At 40.0% G+C, this 15,602-nt stretch overlaps 1 protein-coding gene across 8 annotated transcripts in view; it reads right to left on the bottom strand.

The window, feature by feature from the left end:
- Window positions 1–15,602, bottom strand: part of KCNH7 (potassium voltage-gated channel subfamily H member 7) — a 338,169-nt gene that overhangs the window by 24,940 nt on the left and 297,627 nt on the right. For all 8 annotated transcript variants that reach the window (XM_087709677.1, XM_087709681.1, XM_087709688.1 and 5 more), the window contains 2 exons: window positions 11,636–11,735; window positions 5,452–5,700 (listed from right to left, as the gene is read on the bottom strand). In XM_087709677.1, the coding sequence (XP_087565803.1) occupies window positions 5,452–5,700; window positions 11,636–11,735 (349 nt within the window). The remainder of the gene's footprint in view (window positions 1–5,451; window positions 5,701–11,635; window positions 11,736–15,602) is intronic.

The raw sequence follows: 15,602 nt of genomic DNA, 5'->3' as shown, positions 1-15,602 counted from the left end.
GATATGAAGAGGTTGCTTATCTGTTACTGTAGTCTTTCGTTTGCCACCAGCACACTCCCCCATAAGGCTAATTTCCCGGTGCAGAAGCCACTCTTAGAATTTTGCAGAGCTAAAGCGAGTTTTGAAAAGGAAAACACAATCCTTTATCCATATACTCCTGGGTTTATTATCCTGCCTTGCTCCCTCTGAATGGTTGAGATTCTCACAACATCTCAGATTACTTGCCATGGTAGGCATTTGATGTGGGGAAGGTGGATCGATTGTGTGAATGCACAGACTACCACACAAAAAACTATAGTTACATGATCTCTGGGCATCAGGCATTCTCAGTGAATTTGAGCAAGTTTATTGATAGAGATGCTGGGGCTAATTAAGGATGACAGACAACGACAGCCAGAATAGCTGGCTTGGGATTAAATATCCAGATATTAGCGGCTAATTGAGGTGGCAGTCTGGATCAGATTATTCTCCTACAGTGTTGCTGTATAGAGGGGCCTGCACAAAGCAGCTGATGCTAGAAGCACCTGAGCCGAGAGTGCCTGAATAACCACAGTTTAGGATAAACCCAGATAATATTGAGCAATGCTGCTACTAGAACTTTTGAATACATTTGCAAGTAAAGGGAATAAGGCAGGGGTGTCAAACTTGCATCATCACAATGGCATCACGTGACATATCACAACTTTTCCCGCCTTCACTAAACCGGGCATGAGTGTGGCCAGCGTCTGATGCATCTGGCCCACGGGCCGCGAGTTTGACAGCCCTGGAATAAGAAATGGCTGTGAAGGACAATCATCGCGGCCAAGACAATAATTAGATAAACAGGAATTGAGCTGGTTCCAAGAAACTAATTTGGGAAAACGTCTCAGACAAACTCCTTCTTAGTTCAGATGAAGATAAAGTGAGGGAGGGGGGAACATTCAGACTTGCCAAATTTTATAACCGTAAAAGTAGACTTGACCTATATGATATTTGTTTGTTAGTCTGGTCTACTTTGTAGGGTGACAGTACTACAGAAGAAGCACCTACGGAAATAACAGGAAGCAGGGCACACTGTGTGTTGATTGGGGGAAATCTGGAAAAAAAATAGGCAGATACTCACTGATTTGTCTTCCTAGGTTATTGATCGATCAACAGCAGTTGCCCAACAATGCAATTTTCAGCCTCAAGAAACAGATGCAAAATAATAGCTTTTCTCTATTTATCTTTTTGCTCTGAATCAATTCCTTTGCATTATTTTCATTTCCAGGAAGGAAAAGGAGTAGTACAAGGAAGGAAAATTTGAAATTCCCCAAACAAAATCCAACCATACTCTTTAGGTGTATGGCAGGTGGTTAGAGTGCAGTACTGCAGACTATTTCATCTGAATGCTAGCTGCAGTTTGGCAGTTCAAATCTCACCAGGCTCAAGGTTGATTCAGTTTTCCATCCTTCCGAGGTGGGTAAAACGAGGACCCAAATTGTTGGGGGCAATATGCTGACCCTGTAAACCACCTAGAGAGAGCTATAAAGCAATATGATGCGGTATAGAAGTCTAAGTGCTAAGTGCCATTGCTATTAGTTATACTCTTTTCCACAGACCGTAATTTCCTAGGGTTGCGCTTGCTTTTATTCAGTAAAAGCACTTTATTTCTACTTTCTTTAAAAAAAAAACTGGTTTCTTTATATAAATATTTGCACATTGAGCTCTCAAGGTGCAGAGCCTTTTCCTTCTGTTCTCTTCACACCTTAAAAATATCATCAGAAAACAAATGAAAAACAAGATTGAAATAAAAATGCTCAACAAGATTAACATCATCAAGAGCTGATCCTATCTGACCTGCAAATACCTGAATAACTCCTAGATAGCAGCAAAAGGTACACAAAATTCTCTGCTGCCATCTATGGTCAAGAAGTAGAAGTCATGTCATCAAAAAACCCGTTAGCTTCATGGACTGTTCTAAACCAAGTAAAGTAACTGTAAGCAACCAGGCCTTTCAGACCTTTTTAAAAGCAATTACGAAGAGTCTTAGGTACACATATCAAAAGCAGGCCCTTCAAAAGCAGTAGTCAGGATATTACCTCCAACAATCTCGGTCCTCATTTTACCCACCTCGGAAGGATGGAAGGCTGAGTCAACCTTGAGCCTGGTGAGATTTGAATTGCCAAATTGCAGTCAGCTAGCAGTCAGCAGAAGTATCCTGCAGTACTGCACTTTAACCACTGCGCCACCATGACTCATCTCAAAATAGCCCTTGGGATTAAGTTTATCACATTTTAGTAGTTAATTTCTTCCAGCCTTAGAGTATTTCAACAGATTCAGTATTCTCTTCAATTGAACTGCCAAATTGCAGCTAGCAGTCAGTACTGCACTCTAACCACTGCACCACCTCAGCTCTTCTAATAGAGCTGGAACTATGGCAGAAGCTCACTCGTCCGATTCATTTTTCTGGAAGGCTTTTTTTTTTTTTTTTGCAAAGGCTCCTCAAACTGTTCAGCGAGTTCAGGCAAGTTCACATTAATGCAGGTGGTTTTCCTTCACGAGGAGAAGATTTTCACTGTAATGCCAATATTCCTCATTTCATTGGATATTAACAATGAGATATCATATCTTTAGGCTTTCCCCCCCCTCCTCACAATCACTAAAACTGATAAACCTATCGGTATCATATCTCCTAGCACACGTATAGATTGTCACACACTGTACACCTGTACGTTTAGAAAACATCCACATTTTGTTAATTAATTCAGTTAACAAGAACAAAGAAGAAGGCTGCTGGTTAGATGGAACATTATTAAAAGCAGGTAGATAGAAAAAGAACGAGAAAGGATGATTACTTCTTCAGTGCCCCAAACAAAGAACAAGGACATTTTATTTGGGTTTGCGTGTGACCACAGTGAGAACACTCCTGAAAGAAGCTAAATATAGCCCAGAGAAGATTGTTTGGCTAGGTTGCCTTGGAAAAGGTTTCCATAGCTGCGAGATATATTTCTAGCAACCAAAAGGGAAAAGGTGACCTTCCAAATTGCAAATATATATTAGTAGTATTTATAAAGTTCTGAGTCAATGGGAATTTATGGGTAGATGAATGACATTATTCTCTCTCTCTGTCTCTCTCTCTCTGTCTCTCTCTCCCTCCTTCCCTCCCTCCCTCCTTCTCTCCCTCCCTCCCTCTCTCTGTGTAGCTCAGGGGTGGGCAATTAATTTTCCCAAGGAACCACATGAGAAACTGACACTGCTGTGGAGGACCAAACCAATATGGTTGTGAAGGTGTGCAGCACAGAGACACAAAAATTTGGGGGGGAAATAACAGTTGCCTTCAAAATAAAAGCAATCCACGCAGGCTGGACAGACATAGCCAAAGGTCCAGACGTGACCCGAGAGCCATAAAATGCCCTGATGTAACCTGATATTTGATGCAGAGATATGGGAATAAAAACTGAAGTTCCTTATGCAGAAATAGGAGAGAAATCAACAAAACACATAACAATTGTGAGGTGTAGAAATATTCCAGTGATAGAACTCTTGATGTTTTGCATATCCTCATGCATTTCATTTATTCCTAATCGACAGTTATAAAGTTATGGCAATAAAACGCCATAGTGAGATGGCTAGGAGATGATTTATATATCTGATTAATAGCGAGGCAAAATTTATTCAGTACTTATCTTACATGGTAAACGTTTGTTACATACTAACATTTGGAATGCTGTCTGAAACCTAAATTGCAATATTTGAGTATCTCCTGCTTAATTCAGAGTGAATCCCCAAAGCCCCACAATAACTACTTATAACTCTACTATTTCTTAAAACAACAGCAACACAATATCTAGTTTATACAACGGGATGGTAGCATGATTCCTTCCCAACAGGTGGAGCAATACAACTGTCATTAATTTGGGTCAGAGCTATCAAGATTTCAGGCTTCACAGGAACAGGCTAATTTCAGAAACCGAAGACTCAGCACCAAATGAAACAAGACATGAGACTTCTGTGAACAGATCATTCATTAGTCTAATCTTAGTTTCTTGAACAAAACTCACCAGTGTAATACCAGGAAGGTTTGAGAAACTGCATAATATAGGAAGTTCCAAACTTCGTACTGCATTATACTTTATGGGCAGATGGTTTCCTGTGGTCTCTTATCTCATGTGGTTCAGCTCCAATCCAATGATAGAAAAGCTGGCTTTGAATAGCAACAGCACTAGCACTTAGACTTATATACAGCTTCACAGGGCTTTACAGCCCTAAGCGGTATAAAGAGTAAAGCATATCGCCCCCAACAATCTGGGACCTCATTTTACCCACCATGGAAGAATATGGAATATTAAATATCATATCTTGGTTCAAATAAGCTTTTTTATATGGCAGATTTGTTAAGACAGGATAGTTTTCTTCTCTTTTTTTGCCTGCTCTACAGCTTTTGGGCAATTTCTGAATATTTTGTAGATATAAATAACTCAGTGGTGGGTTGCACTTACCTTCATTACCGGTTCACTGATCGCACATGTTCCGTTCGCGCGCATGCCTGATTTGCGTTGCATGTGTGCGTGCAATCCACTACCCCTGCAGCAACCAGCTGATTATTGGTGCTCGTGCAGGTGTCGCACGATGTGCACGTGTGCACAATTTGCCTTTTGCCATAAAAACAGGTATAGGGTCCGGATGGGCGGGCCAAAAGAGCCACAGTACCAGTTCACTCTCAGCTGCTCCGGGCCAGTTGAACCGGGCCAAACCAGCAGCAACCCACCTCTGAAATAACTCCTTTGACTGGATGAAGCTGAGCATTTACTGGCTGGATTCCCTTCCTTATGCCTATGCAGAGTTCACAGTGGATTATTTTTTCTTTGTGCCCTTGGAGAGAAACATCAACTACCAACTAGGATTGAACTCTCACTGGGAGGTGAGTATTTTCACCCCTAGACCACTACGCTGGTCATCTTTTGTAGATAACAAAGAGATTAAAAACCCCAGCGCTTTGCCATTGGGAGTTATATGGTCAGCTTAAGGATGACCATTCTGCCATTCTCTATTGAAGAGAATACCGAATCTGTTGAAATACTCTAAGGCTGGAAGAAATTAACTACTAAAATATGATAAACTTAATCTCAAGGGCTATTTTGAGATGAGCCATGGTGGCGCAGTGGTTAGAGTGCAGTACTGCAGGCTACTTCTGCTGCCTGCCAGCTGCCTGCAATTTGACAGTTCAAATCTCACCAGGCTCAAGGTTGACTCAGCCTTCCATCCTTCCGAGGTGGGTAAAATGAGGATCCAAATTGTTGGGGGAAATAGGCTGACTCTGTAAACCACTTAGAGAGGGCTGTAAAGCACTGTGGAGCGGTATATAAGTCAAAGTGCTATTGCTATTTTCAAGGAGATGTTTGATTAGAAGGTTAAAACTCTGACTGCTCTGACCATGTCCGGTGACTTCTTAAATCTGAATACCTTTGGCAAAGACTTTGTTGGGTTTACCTTTACAGGAGTGACTTCGTCGATCACTTTGGAGTCTTTCTGTTGCATTCACCATTTCCTCAAAATCCAATACTGCAGCCTTGCCTAGTCCAGCTGGGTAGCCTATGATCTCAGAAAAAAAAGGTTTCTGCTCATCATCTGTCGATGACACAGAAGATGATGACCTGCTTCTCTTTTCCACATAATGTTTCTCGATGGCCTGACAATGCTGGTTGTTGTCCATGGAATTCTCATCTTCTTTGTCATAATCTGTTAGAAAAGAAATTATTAGATTGATGCTATTTATTCTTGTCCTTGGGGAAGTGGGCAATACTGTACATTATGATGGCATTCAAAAAGTTTGTTCTGTTCAGAGAATAACGCTCCTTCAGTGCCTTTTTATAGAACTTGCCTGTAGGATTTACATCTATTTCCTCAAGCAGATCCTGCGATTCATATTTCTAGTCCCGAGGGGCATGGCTGAATTTTTTTAAAATAATGGTGAGTACAAATAAATACATTAAATGAGAACAAATTTTATTTGCATACAGGATTACTCATCTTTTTCCGCAGCATTTAATACATTCTGATTTTTTTTAAAAAAAATCTAAATATTCCTAGGACAGAAACACATGACATTTTTTAAATAGACCTATTTTGAATGTCTATTGCAGTTTGATAATGGTATACCTGTACTCAAATTGTTTCTGCTTTGCACAGGTCGCTTTCGGACAGTGAGGGGAGCCGAATGTCAACCCATAAAGTTGCCATGGTGAGGAAAGGCGGGGAGCGCATTCCATGCATACTTTCAGCTAGAGTCAGATCTCAGATTACTACAGCAAGCTTGTGAGGCATGCCCCTCATTGGAGAATGTGATTTATGACATAGACTGAGGGGAGGGAAGAAACAGGGGCAAAGTTCAGCCATAATTAAAATGAAGTCAGATCTGACTGCAATGGAGTATTGCAGAAATGACTGGATTTCTTTTGAAACTTGGCTTGAGGCTTATTAATTAATTAGGGCATCTTTCGGAAACCTGACAGATACCTTATCCATTTTAATTAGGAAAAAATATGCAGGATCTAGATTGAAATTGGGAAACTAATGTATTGGGCTGAATTTTTTTTTCTCTTAACTTCCTTGGGCTCAGAATCTTTGTTTACCTCCTCATACACAATTATGTAAATTTTCAAAACAACTCTGTTGTTGAAAGTGAAGAGATTTTTTTTTTGAAACAAACTTCTGAGTCTAGGAATAATGGTATCTAGAGCCTAGAGGAGTATTTAATGCAAATATGGATAATATTCCCAATCCATGGCGTATCCTCTTCCTCTAATTAAAATAACATGAATCAGCTTCATGTGAATATATATATATATATATATATATATATATATATATATATATATATATATATATATATATATATATATATATATATATATATATATACACACACATATATACACACTCCTAAACACAAATAGACAACCCTGAAAATATGAATAAGAAGTCAGCCTTAAAATCTCCAATTTATAATCAGTTTTTATCCACAAACATAAACAAATCATTTCTCCCTTATTTATTAAAATGGCTATTTTATAATATACTAAGCAATCAGTAGCTAATTTTGTCAATTTCTGTGCCGCTGAGGACTGAAGCAAATAACTCAAGCTGGATGGTTATAGCTTACATTTGTGATCTCACAAGTCTTATTCCCATGTTTAATAGAATAATCTTCATCTAATAATTCCACGAATTCCAATTGGATGATCCAGGATATTTTGTTTCAACTTGTAATTGCTACAAGGACTTCTACTATATAGCCCTGATACTAAAAATGTAGTTATTAATTCATTTAATAAATAACCATTACCAACTTTTTATTATCCCTCAATTTTACTACTTGAGCTATCAACCTCATTCTGCCTAGCCGTATGGCCAGCCCTGCTGGAAAAGGATTATCACAGTCACTTTGGGATCAAGACAATACCTGACCTACATTTTCCTCCTTAATCATGGCCACCAGGTATGCGATAGGAAATGATTGCACTTTCTGCTCTGAAATGCCTACCTTAATTAGTTTTGTATGGGCAGGTTTAAATAGCTATGTTTCCACTTTATCATTGCTGTTTAAGCATGTAGATGACGCTCTACAGCTTTGCCCTTTGTCACTGGTAAACTTAGAATACTACCATTGGTTGCCTACTTATCTACCCAACGTTTAAGCACCAGTTCTACAATATGTTTAGGACAAAATATTTTATGGCAACTCATATTTATCTTACGTATAAGTCCTGATTCATTCCAATCAAAGGAGAGTGGATGCGGACTATGTTAGAGATCATCAATATTCATTCATTCATTCATTAATTCATTCATTCGTTCGTCCATTCATTCATTCATGTAGCTGTACACCTTACACAATATGAATATGGGTGGTATAAAAAACACATCGTAAAAACCAACTATTAATACAATTCTATGAAGAAGAGCACCAATTGGGATTACTACTACCAAAGTAGCAGAGAAAGGTATGATTATAGGCCAGTGATGGGGAACCTTTCCTTATGGAGTGCCAAAATTGTGTGCACGTGTGCTATTGCGCATGCATGCGTTCTTACACAAATTCAATCCTCCCCGTCCACCTGCGCATGTGCGCATGACCCTCCTCAGCTCCGGAAGCTTTCCTGAAGCCGGGGGGGGGGGAATGGCCTCCCCTGGGCCCCCAGAAGCCGGAAATGGATCGTTTCCAAACTTCCAATTGCCCTGTTGGGGACATTTTTCACCCTCCCCAGGCTTCAAGAAAGCCTCCGGAGGCTGTGGAGGGCGAAAAATGGGCCCAATGAGCCAACTGGAATTTTGGAAACAAACTTCTAGTTGGCCCGTTGGCCCTGTTTTTCACACTCCCAAGCCTCCGGAGGCTTTCCTGAAGCTTGGGGAGGGCAAAAACAGCCTCCCTTGGCCCTCCAGAAGGTTGAAAATCAGCTGACCGGTGCATGTATGCACACTGGAGCTGACTGCTGGCGTGCCACCTGTGGCATGCGTGCCAAGGATTCGCCATCTTGGTTATAGGCAATAATATTATAGCGTTTTCTCTAATTCACTATTTCCTTGAAATCCTCTTTTACTTTCTGTTCTTCAGTACTCAGTACTCCCCCTAGAACCATATATAAAGGAACTGATTGACTGATTATGTACCAATGAAGCTGGGGTTGACTTTTAGTAACCTTATAAATATTCTTTCGGAAGATCAGTCCCTAACCTGGTTCTTCAAGTTCTGTATCAAGAAATAGGAAGTTTGTTTTTTGAAATGACGCTATCTGAGATACTCTGCAGGATAAAACATCCAAAACAAATAAAATCCCTTTAATGAAAAGTTGGAATAATTTAATTAAGAACAAGCTGAAGGGTACATGAAATACGAGAAATTATACTATTGCTAATATAAGAAACAATATTTCTTTTGTGAAAGATGTTTGATTAAGATTTTTTTATACCCTTCTTTTAATGCTGAACAAACATTTCTTATGAAGAAAATCCGCAATGCTGAATTAATTGTCTTGCTTGGAAAATTTAGTGGCCAAGATACCAGAGGTAAAGGATAAAAGGAAGTATGCATTATCAATGTTTTATATGAAGCCAATGTAGAAACAGTTGCTATAGAAACTACCGCAGTGAGGGAAAAAAGCTAAGATCTCAAAGAGATACTACCCCTATTCAACTTCTGATACTAAAAAAGAAAAGAAAAAGACCTCATAACAAGGGTATCACAGGAATGGAAGAAAAACACCTATATCTGTTTTAACTAATTAAATCTAAATGTTGTTCATTGACACAATCACAAAGTCTCCCTTTCTGGGTAATTCCCTATTTTTGTGGTCTCCTTTATGCCATTTTTTTTAACAATTTAAAAGTTAATGACCCTCTTGGGTCAAGGATCTATTCCATTGTAAAGTTAAAAATGACTGATTGGCTCAATAATATTACATGATATCTGAGATTCAGATGTCCCCCATTCTCTGGAAGATTAACACCTGGCTTTTCCTTCAGACCTTGAGGCCATGATGGGAGATACAGCCAGCATTGTGATTTGGGAGGATAGTGATATAAAGTTGGTGGAGCATGAGAGGTTTTATAACCTTGTATATTTTATTATTTCCGTATCTGATGGTTCACTACCTAGGATCATTTTACCCTAATATAGGCAGCAGTATACCTTACTACGTGATGGCAACATGAATTGAACAAATAAATCATTTCCCTCAGGATTACAAGGTCACTTAAAAGGGGGAAATGCCCCCTTTTAGCTTTCTCTTAAGTCAAGAGTGTCCTCTTCCAAGGGAGAAGCATTTTATTTAGCCAAGTATATTTTACTTTTAATATGATGTTTGCTTTTTCTTGTGGGTTGGATTCATTGATGGACTGATTGATTTAATTCCATGCGGCAATCAAAAAGACTCTTGGTGGCTTATGTATGAAAGTTACAAATTAAACCATCCACAGTTGAAAAATAAACAGAATTATAATATGTTCATGCAAAGTTAAAACCGTGTAAAATAAGACAGGAATAAACATAAAGAAGAGCTGAAATGGCAACATCAGATCAGGTGAAAGCTCTATGGAACAACTCAGTCTTCAACAGTTTACAATAAACAGGGAGCTAGCCTGACCTCTAGGTAAAGGTAAAGCTTCCCCTTGCACTTATGTGTTAGTAGTTCCCAACTCTAGGGGAAGAAACACTGTTCCCTTCCCACCAAAGGCAGTTCCGATTTTTCTACTTGCATTTTTACATGCTTTCAAACTGCTAGGTTGGCAGAAGCTGGGACACATAATGGGAACTCACCCTGTTATGTGACACTAGGGATTTGAACTACCGAACTGCCGACCTTTCGATCGACAAGCTCAGCGTCTTAGCCACTGAGCCACTGCATGTCTACAAGATGGCTATTTCACCATGCTGCCTTGTTTCGTCCCCCAAAACCTTTTGAGAGTCCTGAATGCCTTGCTTTTTCCTGGCTGATCTAATCAGGCTGGTCAATATTGAATGGAGGAGAAAGTCCTACATGTATCTGAGTATCAAACTATAAAGGGCTTTTATAGGTTAAAACCAATATCTGATTATGTTATGTAGTACCCCACTCTGATAGGATCTAAAGTGATGAGAATTGGTCTAGATGTGAAATACTTCACTTTGCAGTTTACACGCCTTGTAGACAAAAACCAACATGAGAATAGTAAGACTGAACTTCCTGGAGGCAGAAGACAGCAAGAGCAGTTTTGGTATCTATTTGTTCTCTGGAAAGAAAGTGAAGGATTGCTCCCCAAAATAGTGGACATATAGTTCTTGTTCCAACAGAGTCTTCATGGTTTCATATTGTTTATTTGTTTGTTTTACAAATGAAACGTGTCTTTGCTTTTACAGATGGGAAAGCCTATCAGAGAGATAATTTTTGCTGACTTCCAGTGTTCTTAGTAGATCAGCAGGGGTGTAACACTTGGAGAAGTGAAGTCATAGCAGTAATTTATGTGGCATCCTGAAAAAAAATTCTATTAAAAATTCATAATGGATACAGGCCAGAAAGTTAGTTTTTCTTTTTCAGCATGCTTTAATATTTATTTCATTACTGAAGGTCACCTAGGGACATAATCTCAGTCGACAATTTCTCAATGGAGAAAGGGCAGGGAAGAGCAGTGTAAATAGTTTATGAAGGCATTTTCTTGACAGATTTTGTTGCCTCTTTTCTTTTGGCTTCATGCTTTAGAGAGGCCCTTTGATGAAACAGATAGCACAGTACTTATCAACAATAAGATCCTGAGCTAAAAGTTTCTTGTAGGATACAAGCCACTTGGAAAACATGTTTTTTACTGTATCAACCTTTCAGAAATACATCAAATTAGATTATAGGGCAATAAGGGGAAATCCCTAATTGTTTAATTTCATTAACCTTGAAATTGCACATAATGTCTACTTAGCTATAATCACCACTGAATCCAATGGGAGTTATTCCCAAGTAAACGTGTCTGGAAATGCAGTAAAAGAAATCTAAGTCAAATAGGCATTTTGGCCAGATGAAAAGATATTGGTTCTATCTGTGTACTAAGAGCAGACCGCAATGATCTCTGAGTCTTAGGACAAATTTAGCATAGGTTTATGTGTTTATCTTTTCAACAAATATCATTTAGTATATAAAGGCACCCTTACCTTTATCCATGTCACTTTCAAAAGACAATTTCCTTCTTCGGAGTTTACCACTGTCTCCATCCGAATCATTTGTGGTCTGTCGCCTTATTGCAAGATCAGCCTTGAAAAAGAAGACGTTCATACATTATATGATAGATTTAGAGACATTTGACTTTATTTATACAACTCTTCATTAGTTTACTTTGAGATGGATTTTGTCCATAGATGGAAGAGTTCCTTCTATAGCTTTTGAACCATGAAGAACTATTGATCATAGAAAATGGGGAAGGAAAATTAATCTTTCTTCTTGGCCCCAAGTATAGTTCTACTCCAGGAGTGGGTTCTGGAAGTCACTATTGTTAGTCTGCTTGTGGGTGTGCCATGCGCGCACGCATGCACAGAAGCAAAAAACAAGATGGCGGCACCACCGCCACCGCCAGGAGAACTGGTTTGGGGGCGTGGCAGACCTGGGTCGCTGCTGGTTCCACCAACCCAGGCCACCAAATTACTACTGGTTCAGCTGAACCGGTGGGACCCCACCATTGTTCTACACTGTTGGAGGGTCAGGTTAACCCTAGCCTCCACAAAGAAGTCTCCACATAGCAGTGGTGGGTTCCGGATCCCGTTCCAACCGGTATGGTTTGAATGGGCCCGGTGTTGCCTATGTGGACGTACGTGGTGTGTGCATAAGTTGTGCCTGCCAGCGACGCTTCCACAAGCCTCCACGGTGCTCCAGCTGCGTGTCAGAGTGTCGCACAGGTGCTATACGCACCATGTGCATGCGCATAAGTGCCAAAGGCTTTAAAGGACAGGTAAGGAGCTCGGGTGTGTGTGTGAGCCTTCCAGAGCACTGTACCAGAACGGTACCCAGTGCTCTGGGCAGGTTCCGGTACGCCCGTACCAGGGTATACCGCCTACAACCCACCACTGCCACATAGGGTATGGAGGATTCAGAGGGCTGGTGAAATGTTTTCTCTTCTACTTCTCTTAAAAAGAATAGAACATTCCAATGCCCAGGATTTTGTCTATATGCAAAAAAAAACCCCAAACCAATAGTAGTAATTCCTTTTCTGAGTAAGACTCACAATTTATAGATGTGTGGGTGATATTGAAGAGTTGTCTCTTTAAAAAAAGAATGTTGATATAAGCACTAGAATGTTAATTAAAGTCCCCTTTACATCTTGTTCTCTGAATTACTATTTAAAGTTGTTTATCCTTTTTAAAACAGAGTGTTCTCAGAAATAAGCTAGGGAAGAAAAAATGGAAAACAATCTCTTATGGATTGTTTATTACTTCAGACAGTAATGTAGTAGTAAATTATAATTAGCTATGATGTTTAATTACACAATAACAGTAATAAAAGTTGATCTACATAACAATAAAGCAAACAAATTATATGCTCTTTTATCTCTCTCTAATTTTTCCTTCTAACATTGAGCCAATGACAGAGATGTGACTTTCATAGCTGAAAAAGCAGCTTTTATTTGGGTAAGTGCCGTTTCTTCTAATAATTATTTCTGCTCTTTGTCAAGAATTTCCGAGATATACATAGTCATTTTTCACTAAACAGAAACAGAACAAAACAAGAAAACAAAGGAGAATAGAAGATAGAAAGCAAAAAACTGATCACATCTGTCTGCTCAATACAGGAAAGACGTAGGCTTTAGAGAAGGTCTTAAAGATGTTCTTAGAGAAGTTTAGCATGGTTTGCCCTTGCCTCCTTTCTAGGGCTGAGGGAGAATGACTGGCCCAGGTCACCAGCTGCCTTTTGTGCAAGGTAAGTCTCCCAGTTCCCAACCACTATATTATACTAGCTTGGTAGATCACTGGTGGGATTCCAAATCTTTTCCTACCGATTCTATGAGAGAGCGCTTTGCGTGCGTGCAGAGCACTCAAAGACATCCCTTGGTGTCAGTGCTGGTGAACTGAGCTGTTTTTTTAGCTCAGCTAAGGTGCGGCAATCCATTCTGCCACACAAATCACCTGAGCTAAAAAACAAGGGAATATAGGACCGGGGGCGGGAGGGATGGCTCAACCAGAGTTGATATTTATGGGTTATCCGAACTACTCAAACTTTTCACTTTCAGTATTTTTCAAACTTGACAACTTTTAATATGTGTGGATTTTTAAGATGAACTCCCAGAATTCCCCACCCATCTCCAGATGTAAGGACTTCAGCTTCTAAAATTCCCTAGCCAACTAGGAAATGCTGAGAATTTTAGAAACTTTTGTTTAAAGATATGGACAGAAACCCACATTGGAGAAAGCTGATGTACAAAATGGTTCTTGAAACTAACTTTTTTGTCTGACACTTCAAAGTGCTCCTCAATAATGGGTTTTTAAAAAAGATATATAATTTAGCTCTCACTTTATGAGACCTTCATTCAACATGTCATTTGCATTTATATTGTAAATTCACTCTACTTCCTTTTTGGATTGACATGAACCTTACAATTCTTTATATTCTTCCCCTTGTTTGGAGACTAAAAGGAAAGTTAGCCCCTTTTTCCTCCCTAGAATCTTTGTGCGATTTGTAGAATTAGAAGAGGCCTTTGAGATTCTCAAGGATCACCCACACACCCTAACCTAACCCAAACAGGATGCATCCTCAATACATGGTTGACTAGTATCTGCCTAAATGAATCTAATGACAGGGAGATTACCTATTTCTAGGTTATTGGTTCCACTGTCAGCCTGCTTTTACTGCTAGGTACCATTTTCTATAAGTCTTCTGGAATCTGCTTTTTTGTAATGCAAATTAAATGTTTTTGCATGCTGCATGCTGAAATAAAAAGTCTTGATCTTCTATATGACATTACATTAGAAGAGGACTATCATACCTCCTCTCAATTGGCTTTTCTATAGCTAAACACAGCAAGTTCCTTCAATTACTCTCATAATTTCTAGGCTAATTGCCTTCAGTACCCTTCTCCTATTCCAGGGCTGTCAAACTCCCAGCCTGGGGGCCGGATGCGTCACGTGCTGGCCACGCCTCTGCCCGGTTTAGCAAAGGGGAGAACACTCCCAATACGTCACATGACACCGCTGTGACAACGGGAGTTTGACATCCCTGTCCTATTCCAAATTCCACTGAATTCTGCTTAAATGTGTGATGCCAAGAACTGGACACAGAGCCTAAAATGGGGCTTTCCTCAGGAGCTGGTCACAGATGGAACTATAAGCAGCTTTTCTTTTGCATTCCCACTTAATTGATTACCAATGGGCATTAAAAAAGTATCTGTCTTCCCCTTTTTTTTCTTTCTGCTTTCAAGTAGCAGGGGGAAAAGTTGGGAAATAGGGCTGTGACAGGATGTTGAAAGGAGAAACAACCTCATTCAGAAGAGGAAGTTCTATCCAACTGGACTCCAAGGGCTGATAAAAGTAAAGCTGGCAGGGAGCAAGGAACAATGCCCCCCCATTATATATGAGCAGAAGCTGTTTAAATTGTGGGTGTCTAAGGAAAAACAGCCAAATACCGCTTAACAAGAGTAACATTTTGCTACTACCGTATTTTTCGGACTATAAGACACACCAGCGTATAAGACACACCAAGATTTTGAAGAGGTAAGTAAGAAAAAAAAGTTTTTGCCTTCCCTCAGCTCCCAGCAGCACTCTGCAGGCTTTAGCAGGGCTAGGGGAAGGCAAAACAAAAAAACCAAAAAAAACAAAAAACCATTTCTGAAGCCTGCAGAGTGCTGCTAGGGGCGGAGAGAAGGCAAAAAAGCGCTCCATGGTAGTGGATCTGGCTATTTGAGAGACCGCCTTCTGCCAATTACCTCCCTGCGTCCCATCAGATCGCATAGAGTTGGCCTCCTCCGTATTCCATCCGCCAGTCAGTGCCGACTGGCGACTACTCGGAGGAGAGCCTTCTCTGTTGCGGCTCCAACACTATGGAACAATCTCCCCGTGGAGATTCGTACCCTCACCACCGTCCAGGCCTTCCGCACAGCCCTCAAGAACTGGCTAGCCCGTCAGGCCTGGGGATAAT

The sequence above is a fragment of the Thamnophis sirtalis genome, unplaced genomic scaffold, assembly GCF_051295495.1.
Source record: "Thamnophis sirtalis isolate CommonGarterSnake01/CBP01778 unplaced genomic scaffold, rThaSir2_p1.2 scaffold_1, whole genome shotgun sequence".
Lineage (NCBI taxonomy): Eukaryota > Metazoa > Chordata > Lepidosauria > Squamata > Natricidae > Thamnophis > Thamnophis sirtalis.
Note: the sequence above shows the minus strand (reverse complement) of the source record. Positions and strands in the feature narration are given on the sequence as shown.